This window comes from Lampetra planeri, chromosome 3, assembly GCF_965212315.1.
Source record: "Lampetra planeri chromosome 3, kcLamPlan1.2.h2, whole genome shotgun sequence".
Taxonomy (NCBI): domain Eukaryota; kingdom Metazoa; phylum Chordata; class Hyperoartia; order Petromyzontiformes; family Petromyzontidae; genus Lampetra; species Lampetra planeri.
Window position 1 is genome coordinate 1,363,351 of NC_136109.1, and position 22,294 is coordinate 1,385,644.

Consider the following 22,294-nt stretch of genomic DNA (forward strand, 5'->3'; position numbering starts at 1 on the left):
CTTTAACTTGCTGCTGATGCTGCTGAAACATTGAATGTCAAAGCCGATTATATTATTTAACGCTGCTTAGAATTGATTAGCAATGCTGCTGCAATAACCCGATACGCTGCGGCGATGAAGAGCCGTGAGGCTGACGGATGAGTTAAAAACGAAGCTTCGCGTTGCGTTACGCGTGAGGTGATTTAATTGATCCGTAATTAAACTTCTTTTTACGATAAATCGAAGATAAATCGAAGAACGGCACAAACGTTGTTAGTGCCGGTGGCCCTTGGGGTTTAATCGCGAAGTTTGGTTTAGTTTGTTGTTGAGTTTACCTCAGGTTTATAACTAAACAATTTGGCGGTAAAACTCCAGCGTCTGCATCTGATGGCGAAGCGACGTTCACGAAGCATTTCCTCCACCCCCGAGTATCAGACGCCCACTACGACGAACCCAAACAACTCCGTAGCCGCTGTCATTAAAGTTGTACAAACACGATCACGTCACAACTCACGAGTAGCACGGTCGGCTACGTACGGTGCGAAAGAAGTTCAACGTGCATTGTACACTACACTACTGTACACTACACTACTACACTACACTACTATACACTACACTATACACTACACTATACACTACACTATACACTACATTACTATACACTACACTATACACTACACTACTACACACTACACTACTGTACACTACACTACTACACACTACACTGCTATACACTACACTGCTATACACTACACTGCTATACACTACACTGCTATACACTACACTACTATACACTACACTGCTATACACTACACTACACTACTATACACTACATACTACACTACTATACACTACTGTACACTACACTACTATACACCACATACTACACTACTATACACTACACTGCTATACACTACACTACCATACACTACACACTACACTTCTACAGTATACACTACACCTCCGAATAGCTACGTACGGTGCGAAAAAAGTTCAATACACACACGTACGCGCACGTGTCGGATTATACGACGCACCCCTCAACGCTTTTTTTGTTATTCTTGCTTCGAAGTATACACGGAAAAAAAGTGCATCTATGAAAGGCTTGTTACCCGAAACGTCACTTATTTATAAAGACAGTTCTTGGAAATGCTCTTCATCATCATCACCACGAGTACACAAAGCCACCCCCATATCTGTTTAATGTTTAACGTTTAGCTTGGTTTAGTAACTCGTTGCCGTCACCAATCTGGAGGTAGATCTGTCCCGAGCCGAATTGTTCTGCAGGAAAGAAAAAAACGTCGATATTCTGCTTTGATTTAACGTGTAATCTCTGTTTGTCCAAAAAAAAAAGTTTTTTTGTAGATTTCCTCCATTTTCAAAAGGCGGGCAAATCTCGGACAGTTCAATGCGAATCTTATGGACTTGGCTGATTAAGTGTGTCCACTGATCTACAATTAAAAGTAAGCTTACTAATTAACAACGAACGCAATCTTCCACGTACGGTCAGGTCCGCTAGTTTTCTCTTTCTCAATGCCCTCTACATAATTCAACCTGTAAAGTAATGAATGGATTGTTGTCCGGGGCGTAACATATCTCCTTATGGCCACCAAAGCGATGTCTGGGTCACATTGGGGACTGTGACAGTGTGCCGAAAGTAAGACGAGCACTTCAAGTTTGGGGTCATTTTGGAATTAAAAAGACTAAGAGTGTTCTATTCGGGAGAACACAGTGGTATTGCTCCACCACTGTACCCCGTGTGTATCGGAAGAGATGTCTTGTTAGAATAATTTCTTGTGAACAATGTTTGTGCATTTATATAGAGCGATTCGCGCAAACGGAGTCACACAGTTACAGTTTGGAGCATTGGGTAGGTGCCTAAAGATTCAGATGTTTTGAACCAATCCCTCGCCGTGTGGGAGGAAACCCAAGCACACGGAGAAACCGCACGCGTGCGAGGGGACAACACTCTATCCCCGTACAGATGGAGTGGAGTCCAACACTCTGCCGTGCCGCCTTCTCGTGGCGATCCAGGGGTACGGTTCATCAGGGACACACACGGGGAGTGTGGAACAGATGGAGATTCATTCTTGATTTAAAGCTTTCGTGACTGCAGTGATCCATACACTCTGGTTCTTTCGGTAAAGTCACGAAGGTAGAAAAATAATAAAAGAAAACACGACGTTTCGGTCGCAACACAAGCGTCCGTCCTCAGGGGGAAGGGGGGGAAAGGAGTTTTGTTGAATCGTCGCTGTAGGAGTTCAGGGGGCTTGAGGGTTTGTGGCGTGCAGGGACGGTGGGGCTGGAGAAATTAGCAAGTAAAGGACTTCGAAATAGTAATCGGACAACCAGACACACGGGTGGGTGAGTGGAAATCATAGCAGTTAAAACTCGGCGCGGTTTATCACATCCTTCCAATGATTGCTCAAGCTGAATCCATCTTCTCGATTAAATGGGTTCTCCCCTATCACCAGTGGTAGCGAACATTTTCATGGATAAATTTGAGACAGACGCCATCAAGAAATCCACCCGACGTCCTTCCTTGTGGAAGAAATATATAGATGACACGTTCATCATCTGGCCACATGGCCGAATGGCACAATACCAATTTCTCAACCACATAAATTCCATACACCCATCTATCACATTCACCATGGAAGTGGAAAATGATGACAAGCTACCATTCCACGGATTCCTATCTAAAGCCTGACTCCCACCACCATCCAGCCCAAAAAAATTCCCTCATCAAAACACTAAACCATAGGGCCCGTTGCATCTCCGACCAGCACCACATAGCCAGTGAGCTTGAACACGTATGCCAGGCTTTCAGGGAGGAATAGATATTCTGACCGCACAATCCGCAAAGCTGCATCCCCAACCGTGGGTAGAGAACCATCTGAAGACCCAATCAAAACCATCACCTTACCATACACAGCAGGGGTTACCAAAAGGATTGCCAAAATCTTGAACAAACACAAGATCCAAGTTCGGTTCAATACAGTACACAAAATCCGTGATTTGATCCCATCGGTAAAGGATGCGATTCCGGACATGCAATGTCCTGGTGTCTATAAGCTGAGTTGTGTCTGCAGCAGCAGTTACATTGGTGAAACGAAGCGACGTGTCTCAGACCGGGTTCGCGAACACAAAGTAGATTTGAAACGTGGCAGAACCAACACCTCGGCGGTGGCGGATCATTGTTTCAACGCTGTGGGCACACGTGACGTTTTTTTTCTCCGAAACCAAGGTGCTCTGCAAACCCTCGGGCCACCATCAGAGATTTGTTCATGAAGCCATCCAGATATACAAACACAGACGAAACTTTAATCGAGAAGATGAATTCAGATTGAGCAATCATTGGAAGGATGTGATAAACCGCGCCGAGTTTTAAGTGATATTATTTTCACTCACCCACCCGTGTGTCTGGTTGTCCGATTACTATTTTGAGCTCCTTTACTTGCTAATTTCTCCAGCCCCACCCGTCCCTGCACGCCACAAGGCACAAGCCCTCAACCCCCCTCTCCCCCGTGAACTCCTACAGCCACGACTCGACAAAACTCCTTCCCACCCCCCTCCCGTGCATATATAAAGCCACAACAGCAAATCATTTTCTCACCTGAAGACGAACGCTTGATTTTTTCTATCTACGTGACTTTACCGAAAGAACCAGAGAGATGGAGATTCGTCCACACTCTGCTGTGCCGCCTTGTCGTGGCAAGCCAGGGGTTACGGCTCCTTCTCGACAACCGCGGGTAGCAGGGTAGTTTCACGACAACATCCCTGCGCGAGTTGTGATCCGCCAACCATCGCTGCTGCCTCCACATCGCTGGATCAGAGCCAGCCACGGGAAGGGCTCGTGGCGGAGGCTGATGCCGCCCTCCGGCTTGGCGATGCGTTCCTTTGCTCCCGTCGCGTCGTCTCGCGCATCGTTAGCGAACATCGCGGAAACGCTCTTGACGCCAAAAGCCACAGCGGCGACCGGGATGGCCCCTGCCGCGCTGTTCCCGAGCCGACCAGTGACATGCGGTGAGGTCAATGCCTGGGGAGGCACGAGCGCAGGGGTCCCCAACCCCTGGGCCGCGGACCGGTACGGGTCCGTGGCCTGTTAGGAGGTGAGCGGTGAGTCCGCGGGTGGACCCCCCGTCATTTTATTGACCACTTCCGCCCTCTAACCGCTCGCCACAATGAGTAGAAAACAACGAACACACCCCGGTCCGTGAAAAAATGTCTTCCACGAAACCGGTCCCTGGTGCCAAAAAGGTTAGGGACCGCTGCACTAGCGAGTATCAGCCAGATTTAGACAGAGGGGGGCGTGTCCTCACTGCGGGGGGCGTGTCCTCACTGAGGGGGGCGTGTCTCACACACACCCCTCAGTGAGGCAGATGTGATAGCTGCCTCCCCTGGTGCTTTTGCATTGCAGTTTTATGACGAGACCAGCGAGCCTAAATATCTTTATACAGGTACGTGAAATAAGTTACCTGGAGTATGGAAGGCGAGGACATGAAATGGAGGGGTCTACAAACATTACATTGGTGACATACTCAGGTAGTAACAGGCACGCGCTTATTGCCCGCGCTCCATCCAGTTTCTGAGGGGTTGCGCAATCTGTATTTGCAGTGGAGCTCCGCAAATTTGGCGATTTTGACGATAAAAATGATTGGAATCGTAGAGAAATTACATTTATAACACAGATCAGTGGAAAATCTTAATTTTATTCTTCTTCCTTGTACTTTTAGTAAAAGCCATTTTCATTTTAACACGTAGGCTTTCGCGACCAATACCATCCATAATATAGGTTTTTGGGTTAGATCGCTGTAAATATATTTTCATTGGAGTATGACAGGCGAGGCTCTGCCTCCGCTGCCTCCCCTGACCGCACGTGGCCGGAGCCGACGGGGTCTGACCCCTCTGACCCCGCGTGGGCCACGGTGGGGTGAAATCGCCCAGGGCCCCACACACAAGGCGCCGTTTTTTTTGTCACGACCCACAGGTACGTGGGCCCTCCTCCCCCGCGGGGCATTCGTCCGCGGGGCCTCCGGGAAACTCAGCGCGGCCCTGGGGTCTCATGCGGCCTCGTGAGCCCCCCCTTCCACCGCCTAAACCTGCTATCGACAGTACAACACAACACTCACGCGTCATCAGGCAAGACACCTGACCCCCCCAAAACTCACGCGGCAAGCCCAGCCGGAGCACGTGCCCCCCCCCCTATTCACGCGGCAGGCTGAGCCAGGAGTCAGTCGGGAGTCCGCGAACTGGTTTGACAAGATGTTCCGTGTGCGGGTGCGTGAGTGCGTGGGCGAGGAGCGGTGGCGCAGCGGTTAGCGCACTGCGCTTCGAGGCCGGCGACCCCAGTTCAGTTCCCGCTCACGACCGGTAACAGTTGCGAAATATTTGGACCGGTCCTGGGCCTCCCCTAGGTCGGCTCAGCTTTAAATCAGTAATCCTCGTGGCGATGCGAGGAGGCCGGGCATGGTGCTGCTCGCTAACAGCACTTTCCCCAACGCTCTGTTGCAAGGCTATACGGGGGACCTTTGTCTGTGTATGCGGGTGTCTATGCGTGGGTGTGTAATCATGCCATCCAGCACAACCATCGCACGCACAAAGATTCCCTGTGTCGCCTTGCGCAGGCAGCCCGAGGCGTGTTGCTATTGGGGAGCACCTATCAAGGCTGGTGTTTGCCGTGGGGTGGAATGGAACTCTGGTGGGCGGGTTCGGAGAGCCAGCGCGCTAACCACTGCGCCACCGTTCCCTGAATAACACCCACGCAATGCACGCACACGTATCATTTTGCAAGCACCGTGGAAAATTACAAACCGCACGCACGGCTGTAAAACCCAGCACTCGGAGTGCGGTGCAAGGCTGCGTCCTCTGGGAGGAGCGCCTCACACCCTGGACACATCCACGTTGATCTCTCTGCGATTTCCTGTTAGCAGCTCTGCAGAGCCAATGGTGGGAATTCCACATTCCTATGGCGGCGGCGGTGGGGGGGGCGAATTTTATCCATAGCACAACCGCGATCGACTTATTTTTAAATTTATCGACCCCGGAGGGGATGATGGGTCGGCTGAGTGGGCAGTATAAATGGGTTCACCACACGCTATGGTGGGGTAAAGCGTGTGTAGGCACAACCTCTTGACCACCACCTCTGGTCAACGTGCAACGAGCAGCCCAGCTGCCCCTACAGAATTGGCCCTGGTGGATGCCCTTCATCTGCCGGCAGTAGCCTTCAGCCAGCAATTTCAGGGCTGCGCCTCTAACTGTTCAGTGTAAGTGTGCCAGGAATGCGAGCGAACCAGCGCCTCTGGGTGGATGGGCACGTGTCGGCCTGCCCAATAAAACAAGAAGACAAAGATACCCCGTGTAGCCTTAACAGACTGTCGGGGCAAGTGCTGTTAGCGAGTAGCAGCACCTATGAAGGCCGGCACGGCACACGAGGGGGTGGGGGGCCAGAAAGCCACGCCTGGCTGCCTTTGTCTCCCCAGTGGCGATGTTTACTACACACCGCACCAGGTCCGCATTTGAGGCCCCAGGATATTCGTCACAATTAATAGGTACAAGGGGAGGGAAAGGACAGATTCATTAATTATATAACACAAATTTTGTGTATCTATTTTTCCTTGATTATTTTCACTCTATAAAGGCGCGGCCCTGCAACTTCTTTGCTCGCGCGCCGCCGCTGGCAGGAGCCTCCTCAACTCGCGTGATCTCTACTCGATATACATTGGGCTCTCCTCTGCCACGCTGGTTCAAAACAACTAAAACTAAACTATTTTTTATTTGACCACGCCGCCTTGCTATCACGAACGATAGCTCAACGAAGTGGGGTTATCGTCATCATGTGAACATTCTAAATTTTAAGTTTTCGTGACTGCAAGGATCCATACTCGTTTGTGTTTTTTTTCGGTAAAGTCACGTAGGTGAAAATAAAAACAATAAAAAATTAAAACAACTAAATTAAATCACGACGTTTCGGAAGCAACACAAGCCTCCGTCATCAGGTGGAACTGCTCCAGCAAAGAGAGACACGCAAACTCCAAATATACAGCAGCAGACGTCAGGGTCTGGATCAAACTCGCGACCTCCTGTAGACCAGGCGAGGTAGTCAACATCTCCTAGCCACCGTGATGATGATGATGAGAGAGAGAGAGACGCACACTCAAGATATACAGCATGCATCGTCAGGGTCGGGAAAAATACACTGGTAATATATGCATTGTCTTTGAAACTGATTGGTCTACACCAGAGACAGCTTTCTTTTGAGCCTCGTCTCAAACGGTGTTAGACCAGAGGACGCCAAAAGGCGCACAGCACAAAGACAATACCACTATCAGAGTAATGAGAGTTCGGGGTAAGCATCTACATCTTTTTTTGCATTCTGACCACAAGTATTGTGGTTAATGCAAACATGATTCCTCGTAAAAGGTTTCAGTTTGGTGTTTTAACATCTTCACACAACTGTTTTGTTGCCAGACAAAGGACAAAACCTATTATCAAACCTATTAGATTGAATTGAATTAAATGATGACGTCACCCTGAGGCTGCTCTATTTAAGACCGGAAGCAACAGGAGAGCTTCACCATTCTTGCCCGATGAAGCTGATTGTAATTATCAGCGAAACGTCGTACTACTCAAATTTTAAAATGCTGTTGATCCTCTCTTCAGCACACCGGTGGGCTAAAGAAGTTAATTATTTTGTCCTGGAAAACGTGACACATGTTTTACTGTTTGGCTGTGTCGGGTGGTGGAGGGTTACGACACATTTATAAATAACGCGATCTGACCCAACAACCTATATTATGAATCATATTTTGGTACTGGCAAAGGAGGTCCCATGAATTCGTTACTAGTACAGCAAGCCGGTGTGTTGGAGGTCAAGCCACAACATTTACAATCTGAATACGACGTTTCGGCTGTAATTACAAGGAGCTTCATCAGGCGACAGCCAGATTTAGTCGCGAAATCCGACGTGTTAAACCAATTCTTCAATATTTTTTCATAATTTTTTTTTATAACAGCATCAATCACCGTCCCACACTAATCCGAAAACTTGGCAGGACCCTCTTGAAAACGAGTCATGAGACTCGGCAAGGCTTTTCCTGGGTGAACGAGCAGAATGATACGGGTAATAAGAATATTAAAGTCTGCGCCATGTCAATGTGTGAATGGAGCCCAGGACGCTATTTCCCTGTCGCGCGCAGAGTGACGTCGCTGCGATTACCGTGATGACACCCACATTTAAGACGCTCATTAAAAGTCCAATTTGTAAACTGTTTATGAGCGTCGCTTTTCATGAATAGTAGACTCGTTCACGTCATTCAGACATTTGTGCACGTGTGCGCGCGAACGTGTGTGTATGTGTGTACTGTATTCACAACAACAATAGTGGGTACGGCTGGTGGTGCATCTACCGGTCATCTCAGCCAATCCATGGCACCCGCTGGGTCTGTTCCATGCCCTCCTGCACCTAGCCTGGCACAGTAGTGGGTACAGCTGGTGGTGCATCTACCGGTTATCTCAGTCAGCCAACCCATGGCACCACCTGGGTCTGTCCCGAGACCTCCTGCACCTAGCCTGGCACAGTAGGGGGTACAGCTGGTGGTGCATCTATAGGTCATCTCAGTCAGCCAACCCATGGCACCTGCTGGGTCTGTCCCGTGACCTCCTGCACCTAGCCTGGCACAGTAAGGGGGGTACGGCTGGTGGTGCATCTACCGGTCATCTCAGTCAGCCAACCCATGGCACCTGCTGGGTCTGTCCCGAGACCTCCTGCACCTAGCCTGGCACAGTAGGGGGGTACAGCTGGTGGTGCATCTACCAGTGGTCATCCCAGTCAGCCAACCCATGGCACCTGCAGGGTCTGTCCCGTGACCTCCTGCACCTAGTCTGGCACAGGCGCCCCAACTTATGGTGTTGGGTGGACAGAAACGGCGAAGTTTTTCGGCGAATTTGGTGAAATGGAATCGAACCACGGCGCTCTGGATCGCAAGTCCATGTGCGTGAGCGAACCGTTCACACTGTTGGCGACACCGCTTGTTTGGACGACAACATTGCTGACGTAAACAGCCAGGGAGCAGGTCATTTGAGGTCTGCACATTTAATCTTTGAGCTGTACCCCCCCCCCCCACTTTTAAATCCGGATTGAAAACTCATCCCCTTCGAACTGATTTGTGTGTTTAGTGTTGTTGTCCTTCCCCCCCACGCCACCGATTAGCGCGGTTTGGCTACGTACGGTGCGAAAGACACACACACACACACGTCATCGTCAGCCATGGTCAATCCACTGCTCGATGAAGACCTCCCCAAGCCTACACGTGTGACGATCCCAACCAGCGGGTGTCCCGACACGCGAGCGGATTTCACTGCTCCGTCTCCGCCCCGTGAAGCGGGATTCCCTCTGGGACGGCTCGCGACCCACGTCAAAGCTGCCCGTCCTCTCACCTCTTCGCTGGGACAGCTGATCGCGATGATGACGACGACGACGTTGCTGATGATGATGTCGAGGGGTAAAAACGCAAACTCGTGGGATGATTGCGTGGCAGCACACCCCGAAAACAACGCGATTCACGTTATAGCGAACAAATTAGCCACGGGATTCGTTTAACGCGGACGGGCGAAGAGGCGTTCCATCACGGGGCGATCAGCCGCCTCCTCGTCACTCCGCTCTCGCTACCAGCCGTGATCACTGCTCCGACGAACTTTCACTCACTCACCTATCACCACACTGCAGGTCACACCAACGAACTCACTCACTCACACTCACTCACCCACTCACCACACTGCAGGTCACAACAACACACTCACTCACTCACCTCCTCACCACACTGCAGGTCACAACAACACACTCACTCACACTCACTCACCCACTCACCACACTGCAGGTCACAACAACACACTCACCCACACTCACTCACCCACTCACCACACTGCAGGTCACACCAACGAACTCACTCACACTCACTCACCCACTCACCACGCTGCAGGTCACAACAACACACTCACTCACACTCACTCACCTATCACCACACTGCAGGTCACACCAACGAACTCACTCACACTCACTCACTCACTCACCCACTCACCACACTGCAGGTCACAACAACACACTCACTCACACTCACTCACCCACTCACCACACTGCAGGTCACAACAACACACTCACTCACACTCACTCACCCACTCACCACGCTGCAGGTCACAACAACACACTCACTCACACTCACTCACCCACTCACCACACTGCAGGTCACAGCATCACACTCACTCACACTCACTCACCTCCTCACCACACTGCAGGTCACAACAACACACTCACTCACACTCACTCACCTCCTCACCACACTGCAGGTCACAGCATCACACGCACTCACACTCACTCACCCACTCACCACACTGCAGGTCACAACAACACACTCACTCACACTCACTCACCTCCTCACCACACTGCAGGTCACAGCATCACACACACTCACACTCACTCACCCACTCACCACACTGCAGGTCACAACAACACACTCACTCACCTACTCACCACACTGCAGGTCACAGCATCACACTCACTCACCTACCCACCCACTCACCACACTGCAGGTCCCAATGCCCCACTCACCCACCCAACCACTCACCACACCGCAAGCCACCTCACCACTTTCCCCTCCGCTTCTTCCTTCGCACTGCCCTCCCCTGTCGAATGTCCTTCCTCCCAGCAGCAGCAGCAGCTGCGTCTCTTCCCCCCTCACCCCCATCCCAAGCCCCCAGACAGCCGCTGTTGAGCACAGCGCTCCGTACGCCCCCTAACAGAACCCTCGCCCTGCAGAGACCCCTCCACACCGCGCGGCACGGGAAGGCCGTGGAACTTCGTTTTGCGCCGCACTTTGCCGAACCGTGCCACCGTGAACATCCGAACCCCGTGGCGGGACCCCCGGGCTCTCCCGTTAAGCCCCCCGGCTCCGGCATCGACTGCGTTGCGACGTCACTTCGTGTCTGTCGATATTGCGCTAATCAAAGTTTAAACGTTGTGTTTCTTCTGCGCTTTCGTCCTCGCCGCTGCGCTTGGACACGACAACAGAACGATCCGCGCCAGACGGGTCGCGGCGTTCGTGTGCGCGGTGGGACGGAGTCGGCAAAAACAAAGTAAATTAATTACGATTTTGACTTGCGTTGATCCGGGACCCCGGGGACCCGCCACAAGGCTCACCCCCGTCCATCGCCGCGTACAACTTGGACACGAACGAGGCGCTCTCGTGCTTGGCCGCTCTGCTGTCCACCCCAACGACGCCCACGGATTGTGTTGAAGTGCCAAATTAGGGGGGGCCCACATCGAACGATCGCCAAATCGGAATGTTGATACTGGAGGAATCCGATCAGCCGTAAAGCTCTTTGGCAGATGGTCCTGAACAAGGCGCCTTTGCCCAGCTGGCGCTTCTCGCCATCATTGCTTCAGAGCGAACCTGATTACGCCGGTGAGACAAGTCATGTCGAAACCAGTCCAGAGGTTTTGCTTGTATTGAACCAATGCTGCTCAAATTAGGCCCTCCCAGAAGGCCGTGCGTGCGGCTGATGGGATGGGGATACAGGAACAAATATATCGTGATCACGTGGAGAGACACGTGTGAATGAGACATTGCCTGCGCACGTGTTGAAGCTAGCAACTTTTACACTATGAGACCTCCTTTACCAGTGGCAAAATAGTAATAGGTTTTTACCCTTTCAACTGGTACAAAAACTGACACCTTTATACCAGGCATCATGTTTGCAATAACCACAACACAAGCAGTCAAAATGCAAACAAAAAGAAACAACTCTGATGATGATAATGATATGCACTGTCCTTGAAGTTGATTGGTCCACACCCGAGACAGCTTTTCTTAGAGCCCAGTCTCCATTGGTGTTGGACCAGATGACACCAAAAGGCGTACAACTCAAAGACAACGCACTATCAGAATATTGAGAGCTCGGGGTAAGCATTTACACTATGATGCCTTGTATAAAGGTGTCAGTTTTTGTACCAGTTGAAAGGGTAAAAACCTATTACTAGCAACTTTTCTCGACGCGTCGTTAAATATGCTCAGACCGCAGCGAGCGCGCGAACCCGCGTCACAGATCCATTCGGCGCAGCTCTCAAAGAGGGCAAACGGCACTTTATGTAGCGGGCACACATCATCATCGTCGTCGTCGTCATCGTCGTCATCGTCGTCATCATCATCGTCGTCATCATCGTCGTCATCGTCGTCATCATCGTCATCATCATCGTCATCATCGTCATCATCGTCGTCATCATCGTCGTCATCATCATCATCATCGTCGTCGTCATCAATGTCGTCACAGCAGCGAGTACAAGCAAGTGGTGAAGCGAGGTTTGGGTGGACACCAGCGAGCGGACGCAACCCGACCCAACGCGGCGACGTTCGCCCGACGGCAGAGCGATGTCCGGGTACGCGAGCGAAAAACGACGGAGCGCCCTTCCCATCCGCCGAGGCGTCTGGGATCACGACACTTCACATCTCGACTTCAGCGGCGGCACAAGGCGACTTCAGTACCCGGCCTGCCAGTAGGGGTGGCGATGAGGGTCATCCGACGTGTGCTTTGCTACCCCTCCCACCTCCCTCCCCTCCCATCACCTCCGTTAGCCCACAACCGACGGAGGAGATCCGTGTCTCACCCGTGCGAGCCGCTGCCCAGCGCAATAAAAACTACGACGACGATCGCCGCGACGAGAGGCCGCTCCCGTTAAGTAACCTCCCCTCGCCAGCCGTCGCTCGAGTCGCCCAGCGCAGCTGCTCTGCGTAGACCACAAAGGGCAGATTAGCCGCGGTAACGTAACACGACGGTGAGAAAAGTGTTTTTTCTTTCCGGTGAGCGCAGATGTGTGACGATTACCGATTGTTGACTCGGCACCAAAACCGCTTGGCGTAGAACCGTGTAGTCACGGCAGCAGCCACGGCCGCAGTGCGGCGGTTTCACCGGAAACTTTTCCCGTCGCGTTACATCTCCTCCGCTAACTTGTTGCGCGTCTGTGGTCCACGGAGATCGGCGAGCGACGAGGGCGACCGTAGCAACAGCAGCCGTCGACACGGGAGCCAGACGGTACAACGATCCCGTACACGGGAGCGACGTGACTTGTCAGGCTGTGGGAAACCTCAACATCTACCCCGCGAGGGGCCACGTCGCCCTACTAAGGTAAATTAGGCCACCGAGCGTGATGACGCCCGCAAGAGGCCTGCAGAGAGAAGGCCCGAATGGGAGAGAGATACATTTCCATCGAGATCGTCACACAGGGGAGCGGAAATCACGCGTCGGGCGATCCCGAGGAGTCCGTGCGGAACGGACTCCCGCGAGAGAGCTCATTCGTGCTTCTTCGCTTGCTCCATCTGGATGAACTTCTTGAATCTCTCCAGCTCCTGCCTCTGCAAGAAACGCAACCACGGCGGCGTGAAATACGAACGTCCACACACGAGCCCACGCCAGCCCGCCCGCCCGCCGCCGCCGTCGTCCCGACGCAGAATCCAGCGCGGTGTTGTTCCGAGTGTCAGGACTCAGTTTCAGGAGGGCCCTGCCAAGCCGTCGCAGGCAAGGGGAGCGACGTTGCTCCAAGCGACACCAATTGGGTCAAACTGCAGGTCGCTTTTCAGTGTTGGGATGTTTTGGCCGATACCATTGACACGGTTTGACATCTTTCAAACTACACGGCAGAGGTCGCAAACGGGTTTTGATTCCTTACCCGTACCCGGCCGCACCAGGGTCGCAAACAGGTACGGGTATCGGGTACCCGGTTGCGACCTCTGCTATGCGGGGAGGAAACCCACGCCAATCGGGGGGAGAGAGAACCCGGTCCCTTCTAGCCCTGCGGCACGAGCGTCACCACTGCAGCTCCGCCCCGGTAAGAGGAGAAATGACGCGGGATGCGTCTCAACAACGATCCGCAACACAAACGAAAACTGGCCTCGCGTGTGAGCCATGGGCACCGGTTACAGTGATTGCACAGAGGTTTCTTTGGGTCAGATCGCGTCAACGTGAACGCACACAGTGACGACGTCAGGCGGAGGATTTATCCACAATTATGGCTGTCGCCTGATGAGGCGGGTTGGTGGTTGTGATTACCGGCGGAACGCCACGGAACTCGAAATGTGAATGTTGTAGTGGGTTTACACACCGGCGTGTGCTGAACTAGTAACTGATTGGTCGTGTCAGGCGGTGGCGGGTTTAACGACACATTTATATTCACGCAATCTAACCCAACAAAAAATCCCCTGATGGATATTACGTGGTCAATTGACAATGATTGCAGCTAAACAATGCAATGTCGGCAAGGCAAGAGAGACGCGAGTTGGTTCAAGATGAACATCTGGAACCGTCGCGGTGATCTTATTCAGAAGCTGTGGAGAATAAGAGACGGGACGAGGGGCCTGGCACGCTGGCACTGAATGGCATCGTACTCCAGGTGACCGTGCGGCTGTGTACGCCGAGGGGGTCAGAGGTCACAAGGCAGCAGGTCAGACGTCTGGGACGCGGCGGCGTCACCGCCACCATCAGAGCGGTGTTTAGAATCCTTTCCGATTCCCAAGCCGGTCACCAACTCCAGCACACCGGAATTAATGAGGTCCGTTCAAACCGACACGGCACGGAATTCATTCGTTCGAGTTCCACTCAGGAGCGGAACTCGAGCGTTGCCTTTGGTGTTACGGCGGCTGCACAAGTTTGTGCACAAGTTTGTGCACAAGTTTGTGCACAAGTTTGTGCACAAGTTCGTGCACAAGTTTGTGCACACGCCGACGTCACGAGAGGCCGCGCGGCACGTTCTGTGGGCAGCACGTCGACGACGGGTGAAGAACCGGAGTGCGTCGTACCTGCTTGGACTCGTTCGCCGGGAATATTTCTTTCTGCGGACGGAAGCGTAAAAAGAAACGCACGCATTAGCACGAGCGCGGCGTGGACGGCATCGCAAACATTAGCAGACGCGACGTGGCCCCCCGATGGCAGCCTAGAACTCAACTCGGCCACTCATCCCTCGACAGCCGATGCGGTCGTGATGACGCACTGAGCGTTAGCCCAGGAAGGCCTCTCCGAGTCTCACGACTCATTTTCGGGAGGGTTCCTGCCACGTTGGGATGGTTTGGCCACTTCCATTAATGGGGGGGGGGGGGGGCGATACCGAAGAATTCGGGGGGCGAAAAAAACCCACTAACGAGATGACAAGGTCCACACAGACGGATTCAAGAATCCGTTTAGGGTGTCCTGCCATCTCCAGGGTATCCCGTGGCCCTGTGGGTTTGTCCGCCCAACACCCTCGCGCGTGACGGATCCGACTGGCTGGGGGGGTTTCGCCGGACGTGTGAAAAGGCCAGATGTGTAAGCGTCTACAGAGAGGGGCCATTTAACTACCGCGCTGCGTGCGGGCGGACATGTGGCGGGTCGGATACGCGACGTTGTCTTGCCGCTCGTGTTTGTGTGTTTTTTTGTTTGCGGGTCTCTTGCCTTTCTCTTCACCACGTACTCCTCAAAGTACTCGGCCTGGTTGGACACCCAGAACATGGCGACGGGGAAGGAGAGGTACAGCATCATCTGCCAGGGAAGAGCCGACACGCACACACACACACAAGGCACGCGCATCAGTCCCCCATCACGAACAGCCACTCGGCACGCTCTCATCACATTATTACTACAAAAAACTCAACACGTTCATCAATAACGCTGCTGTCTTAAGAGGAAAAATATATAATAGGAGACGTGTTAGGTCTGGCCCTTCTTCATAGCCCACGGAAGGTCCATTGCCCTTGTTGAATTGCACAAGCACTCACTTAAGACTTTTAAAGAGACCACGCTTGGCCCACTGGTAACACTCTCTCCATATTCCAGGAACACGTCTCATTAAAGGAGTATTGGAAAATTCTGTCGAGCGTGGGCAAGATTCCAAACAATTCGGCAGAAGCCATCTGCCTAAGGCTGTCGAGTGCTTGAGCAAAGAATACATTTGCAGAGCACGCGGTTCTGATGATGGCTCGCTGAAATGGCAGGCAGCCAATTACGATGTCTCACTCAAGTATCATTGTCCTGCTGCGAAGGTTTCCTTGTCGTTATTATTTTCATCGATTCCCAGCCAGTTCTGTCCCTCCACAGGGAAGGTCTTTGCGAGCCTCGGGAGAGCTCGCGGATTTCCAGCAGCAAACCGGGAAAAAGAATTACCATCTAATTCCAAAATGACAGCTTGTAAATAAAAGTGGCGATTGATTCCAGGCAGAATAGTGTGGAACGCTGCTCTGGTGGAAAGGTGTCGCACGGTGGCCTTTTACGGAGGAGGTCGTGGATTCGATCCCGACCCTGACGACGCCTGCTGCTGCTGTATATCTTGAGTCTGCATCTCTCTCTCATCATCACCATCATGACGGTGGCTAGGAGATGTTGACTACCTCGCCTGGTACGCAGGAGGTTGTGGATTCAATCCCGACCCTGACCCTGCTGTATATCTTGAGTCTGCATCTCTCTCTCATCATCACCATCATGACGGTGGCTAGGAGATGTTGACTACCTCGCCTGGTACGCAGGAGGTTGTGGCTTCAATCCCGACCCTGACCCTGCTGTATATCTTGAGTCTGCATCTCTCTCTCATCATCACCATCATGACGGTGGCTAGGAGATGTTGACTACCTCGCCTGGTACGCAGGAGGTTGTGGATTCAATCCCGACCCTGACCCTGCTGCTGTATATCTTGAGTCTGCATCTCTCTCTCATCATCACCATCATGACGGTGGCTAGGAGATGTTGACTACCTCGCCTGGTACGCAGGAGGTTGTGGATTCAATCCCGACCCTGACCCTGCTGTATATCTTGAGTCTGCATCTCTCTCTCATCATCACCATCATGGCGGTGGCTAGGAGATGTTGACTACCTCGCCTGGTACGCAGGAGGTTGTGGATTCAATCCCGACCCTGACCCTGCTGTATATCTTGAGTCTGCATCTCTCTCTCATCATCACCATCATGACGGTGGCTAGGAGATGTTGACTACCTCGCCTGGTACGCAGGAGGTTGTGGATTCAATCCCGACCCTGACCCTGCTGCTGTATATCTTGAGTCTGCATCTCTCTCTCATCATCACCATTATGACGGTGGCTAGGAGATGTTGACTACCTCGCCTGGTACGCAGGAGGTTATGGATTCAATCCCGACCCTGACGACGCCTGCTGCTGCTGAATATCTTGAGTCTGCGTCTCTCTCATCATCATGACGGTGGCTAGGAGATGTTGACTACCTCGCCTGGTCTACAGGAGGTTGTAGATTCGATCCCGACCCTGACGATGCCTGCTGCTGCTGAATATCTTGAGTCTGCGTCTCCCTCTCATCATCATGATCATGACGGTGGCTAGGAGATGTTGACTACCTCACCTGGTCTACAGGAGGTTGTGAGCTTGATCCCGACCTTGATGCCTGCTGCTGTATATCGAGTTTGCATCTCTCTCATCATCATGATCATGACGGTGGCTAGGAGATGCTGACTACCTCGCCTGGTCTACAGGAGGTTGTGAGATTGATCCCGACCTTGACGCCTGCTGTATATTTGGAGTTTAAGGTGTCTCTCTCCCCGTGGTCGCGTGGAATTTCTTCCGGGTCCTCCAGATTTTCCCTCCACAGCATTTGGCTGCTATAAATGTCCACTTCGTTGAGCTATCATTTGTGATACCTGGCAAAATAAACAGTAAATATTTAAAAGTCAATGGTATCTTGGCGACGCCACATCCATATTATCGTATCTTAAATCTGTCTAAGCTTGTTCGTAACATTACAGGATTATAGAGTTGAGAACTCAAAGAGACCAGAGTCTTTCATTTGCCACCAAAATGACCAAATTAAGAACTTTACCGAGCACAGCAACGAAGCTAATATAAATGTGAGCAAAAAAGCACACACACACACACACAACCGCCTTCGACATAAAACGAAATGTGACTGAACTCTAGTTGTAGTGCCTTATGCCGACGATCTTTACTCCAAGCCAAACCACGGAGGCGTTCATCCATAAAACTACGCAGAGCCCACTCAACATCACTACAGATGGGATCACCACCCACGTGTGCATGACGACGCTGTGTGTGCCGCTGTTTTAAACGTTGCAGACGATTGTTATTAATGTTGTTGCCGCTGCTGCTGTTGTTGTTGTTTACAAGCCACGCAACTTGGGGAGTTTCAAACATTCCGCACGGATTTCGGGCACGGGGGTGGGGGGAGGGGGGTGAGGGGTGGGGGGTGGGGTTGGGGGGTGGGGGGTGGGGGGAGGGGTGGGTGGTGGGGAGTGGGGGGTGGGGGCCTTCATCCAGCAGTGGATCTACACAGTGGCTCCTGCTGGGTTTGTTGTCGTGCCGAGGTCGCGGAGGGGAGGGGCGGAGGTCAGAGTGGGAGGGGGGTCAGAGTGAGTGGGGGGGGGGTCAGAGTGGGTGTGGGGGGGTCAGAGTGGATGGTGGGGGTCAGAGTGGGTGGGGGGGTCAGAATGGGTGGGGGGGGGGGTCAGAGTGGGTGGGTGGGGGGGGGTCAGAGTGGGTGGGTGGGGGGAGTCAGAGTGGGTGGGGGGGTCAGAGTGGGTGGGGGGGGGGTCAGAGTGGGTGGGGGAGGTCAGAGTGGGTGGGGGGTCAGAGTGGGTGGGGGTCAGAGTGGGTGGGTCAGAGTGGGTGGGGGTCAGAGTGGGTGGGGGGAGTCAGAGTGGGTGGGGGGGTCAGAGTGGGTGGGGGGGGGTCAGAGTGGGTGGGGGAGGTCAGAGTGGGTGGGGGGGTCAGAGTGGGTGGGGGGGGTCAGAGTGGGTGGGTCAGAGTGGGTGGGTGGAGGGGGGTCAGAGTGGGTGGATGGGGGGGGGGGTCAGAGTGGATGGGGGGGGGTCAGAGTGGGTGGGGGTCAGAGTGGCTGGGGGTCAGAGTGGGTGAGGGTCAGAGTGGGTGGGGGTCAGAGTGGGTGGGTGGGGGTCAGAGTGGGTGGGTAGGGGGGGGTCAGAGTGGGTTTCAGTTTTCAGTTTCATTTAGTTTGAGTTTCATGTATTAGGTGTAGCCCTGTGAGCCATTCGGCTCTTGAATCGGGGGCAACCGCAACAAACAAAAAACAAAAACATGAACAAGAAAACATCTTAAAGTGACTATGCGCAAACAGAAAAATCCAGGAAAAAACTGCAAAGTCTTCCAGAAAAAAAGCACCGTACACCAACGCTGTGCAAAAATCCCAGTGGGATGCAAGTCAAACAAAAACAACCACAAGGCAACTTAGATTAAAGCCATCATTTTAACTCCGTACTACAACAAACAAACATGGCCAAACCCAAAAACATTTCGAAAATCACCAAAATAAAGCCATAAAAGCAATGAAACAGTGATCACAGGAACTGTGACCGAATTTTCACCATAAACGACGTGAACAACATGTACCACCAAACTCTGCAGCCACAGCTGGCTGCATGAGTCACTCCACAACAGCAGGAGCATCAGTAGGAGAATCAGCATTTTTCAAATGCACCTTTTAAAATCAGCACACTAAATCAAAACACAAGATCATACTTTGCAGCGGTCACCCGGAGCGTGTTATAGGTGAGTAGTGCAACTTTGTAGGAAGTCAACAGTTGATGTCTCGATGGATATCCTTGGCCCCACCATGGGAACGTGGAGTTTCTACTCCCGGCTCTGGCACATTATGCTTAAGAGCGAGGGAACAAATACACGGAGTTGAGTGCCAGCTCACCATGGCTTGCTAAAATTAGTAAATGCTAATCAGACATTAAAGTACATCTGGAAGGCAGAGCTGATTAAATAGAATTAAATGGCTCATTAATACATGTATTTGTTCCCTCGCTCTTAAGCAATCAAACCAATCAGAAAATAATTTATTCAGGAAAAACCAAGACCGTTGTCATCAACACTGCCTTCACAAATGCGGTATATATTGTGGGATAATTTGTCCTACGCTGAGATTTCTCTTCATCCCTGTCTGATCCCGAAGGACCCTGTAGGAAAAACATCAGCGGTGAATGACATCTGGACCAGTTCTAGGTGGGTGGGGGGGCAGAGTGGATGGGGTGGGGGTCAGAGTGGGTGGGGGTCAGAGTGGGTGGGGGTCAGAGTGGGTGGGGGTCAGAGTGGATGGGGGGGGGTCAGAGTGGGTGGGGGTCAGAGTGGGTGGGGGTCAGAGTGGGTGGGGGTCAGAGTGGATGGGGGGGGGTCAGAGTGGGTGATGGTCAGAGTGGGTGGGGGTCAGAGTGGGTGGGGGTCAGAGTGGATGGGGGGGGGTCAGAGTGGGTGATGGTCAGAGTGGGTGGGTTGCCGACCCCCTTGGTGAGAACGAGGTTAGGAGGGGGGGGGGGGAGACAACAGTGGAGGGTAAAGTATTTGGGGGGGGGGGGTCAGAGTGGGTGGGTGGGGGTCAGAGTGGGTGGGTGAGAACGAGGTAGGAGTTGGGGAGACAACAGTGGAGGGTAAAGTATTTGGGGGGGGGGGGGTCAGTAGTGGAGCGATAATCACAAGGATAGAATAGAGGGCAGTGGGGGGGGGCAGCAAGAGGGTAGACGCGGGGGGCGCCACGCTGCGCCGGGGGAGGTCGCCTTGAGGTCACGGGCTGCGGTGGTGGGGAGGGACGCGGGGGAGGGGGGAGTGTGGGGGGGTGTGGGGGGGGTGTGGGGGGGTGTGGGGGGGGGTCTCACGCGGAAGATCTCGAGTCGGACGCCCCCCATGGCTGGTGGAGCCCCCCCCACTCCGAGCGCGTGGAGTCAGCCGCGGCAGCAGCAGCGACTTCCTACGACGGCTGTGACGTCACGGCACGTGGTGGGCAGGCCGAACCGGAAGAGGCGGGGCCACGCCAGGGGCCTGCCCACACGCAGCACGCGGTGCCGGGCCCCAGAGGTTTTACCTCCAGATAATCACCTCTACGGGTGCTTTGGTGTCAGAACCAGAGGGTTTACCTCCAGATACTCAACTCCCGGGTGCTTTGGTGTCATACCCAGAGGGTTTACCTCCAGATACGCAACTCCCGGGTGCTTTGGTGCCAGACCCAGAGGGTTTACCTCCAGACACGCAACTCCCCGGGTGCTTTGGTGTCAGACCCAGAGGGTTTACCTCCAGATACGCAACTCTCAGGTGCTTTGGTGTCAGACCCAGAGGGTTTACCTCCAGACACGCAACTCCCAGGTGCTTTGGTGTCAGGCCCAGAGGGTTTACCTCCAGATACTCAACTCCCGGGTGCTTTGGTGTCAGGCCCAGAGGGTTTACCTCCAGATACGCAACTCCCAGGTGCTTTGGTGTCAGGCCCAGAGGGTTTACCTCCAGACACGCAACTCCCGGGTGCTTTGGTGTCAGGCCCAGAGGGTTTACCTCCAGACACGCAACTCCCGGGTGCTTTGGTGTCAGACCCAGAGGGTTTACCTCCAGATACTCAACTCCCGGGTGCTTTAGTGTCAGGCCCAGAGGGTTTACCTCCAGATAATCAACTCCCGGGTGCGTTGGTGTCAGACCCAGAGGTTTTACCTCCAGATAATCAACTCCACGGGTGCTTTGGTGCCAGACCCAGAGGGTTTACCTCCAGATAATCAACTCCCCGGGTGCTTTGGTGTCAGACCCAGAGGGTTTACCTCCAGATACGCAACTCCACGGGTGCTTTGGTGTCAGATTTAGAGGTTTTACCTCCAGATACTCAACTCGACGGTTGCTTTGGTGTCAGACCCAGAGGGTTTACCTCCAGATAATCAACTCCAGGGTGCTCTGGTGCCAGACCCAGAGGGTTTACCTCCAGATAATCAACTCCAGGGTGCTCTGGTGCCAGACCCAGAGGGTTTACCTCCAGATAATCAACTCCCCGGGTGTTTGGTGCCAGACCCAGAGGGTTTACCTCTGTAACGACGAGCAATGAGGAGACAGTCCCTCGTGAGCCACAGTGGCGGCCTCCACAGCTGCACTTGCCCCAACAGCCTGTCACAGGCTACACGGGGACCGTTGTCTTTGTTCGTACGCGTGTGTACGTGGGAATGTGTCATTGTGGGTGTGTGTGTCATTGTGGGTGTGTACGTGTGTGTGTCATTGTGTGTGTGTCATTGTGGGTGTGTGTGTGTACGTGGGAGTGTGTCATTGTGTGTGTGTGTCATTGTGGGTGTGTACGTGTGTGTGTCATTGTGTGTGTGTCATTGTGGGTGTGTTATTGTGGGTGTGTCATTGTGGATGTGGGTGTCATTGTGGCTGTGTGTGTTAACTCCATCAAAAAGTAACCTGCAGCGCCACACTTATTACCATCATTATGGGAAAAACGGTGATCCAATCTCCGACCCCCAGGAACAGGTTTGTAGATTTGCTGAGCATTTCTGTGAG

General features: G+C 52.9%; 1 protein-coding gene across 2 annotated transcripts; it reads right to left on the reverse strand.

Moving 5' to 3' along the window:
* Positions 1–12,099: 12,099 nt before the first annotated feature.
* LOC144735957 (protein PET100 homolog, mitochondrial-like) lies at positions 12,100–20,772 on the reverse strand. 2 transcript variants are annotated; one of them, XM_078618569.1, is made up of 4 exons: positions 20,641–20,772; positions 15,451–15,537; positions 14,823–14,855; positions 12,100–13,382 (listed from the first exon to the last, which is right to left on the reverse strand). In XM_078618569.1, the coding sequence occupies exons 1-4, from the start codon at positions 20,668–20,670 to the stop codon at positions 13,320–13,322; spliced, it is 213 nt and encodes a 70-aa protein (XP_078474695.1). In that variant the 5' UTR covers positions 20,671–20,772; the 3' UTR covers positions 12,100–13,319. The 2 variants fall into 2 exon arrangements, with proteins under 2 accessions (XP_078474695.1, XP_078474687.1); XM_078618561.1 differs by lacking the exon at positions 20,641–20,772 and adding an exon at positions 17,511–17,652.
* Between the last annotated feature and the right edge of the window lie 1,522 nt (positions 20,773–22,294).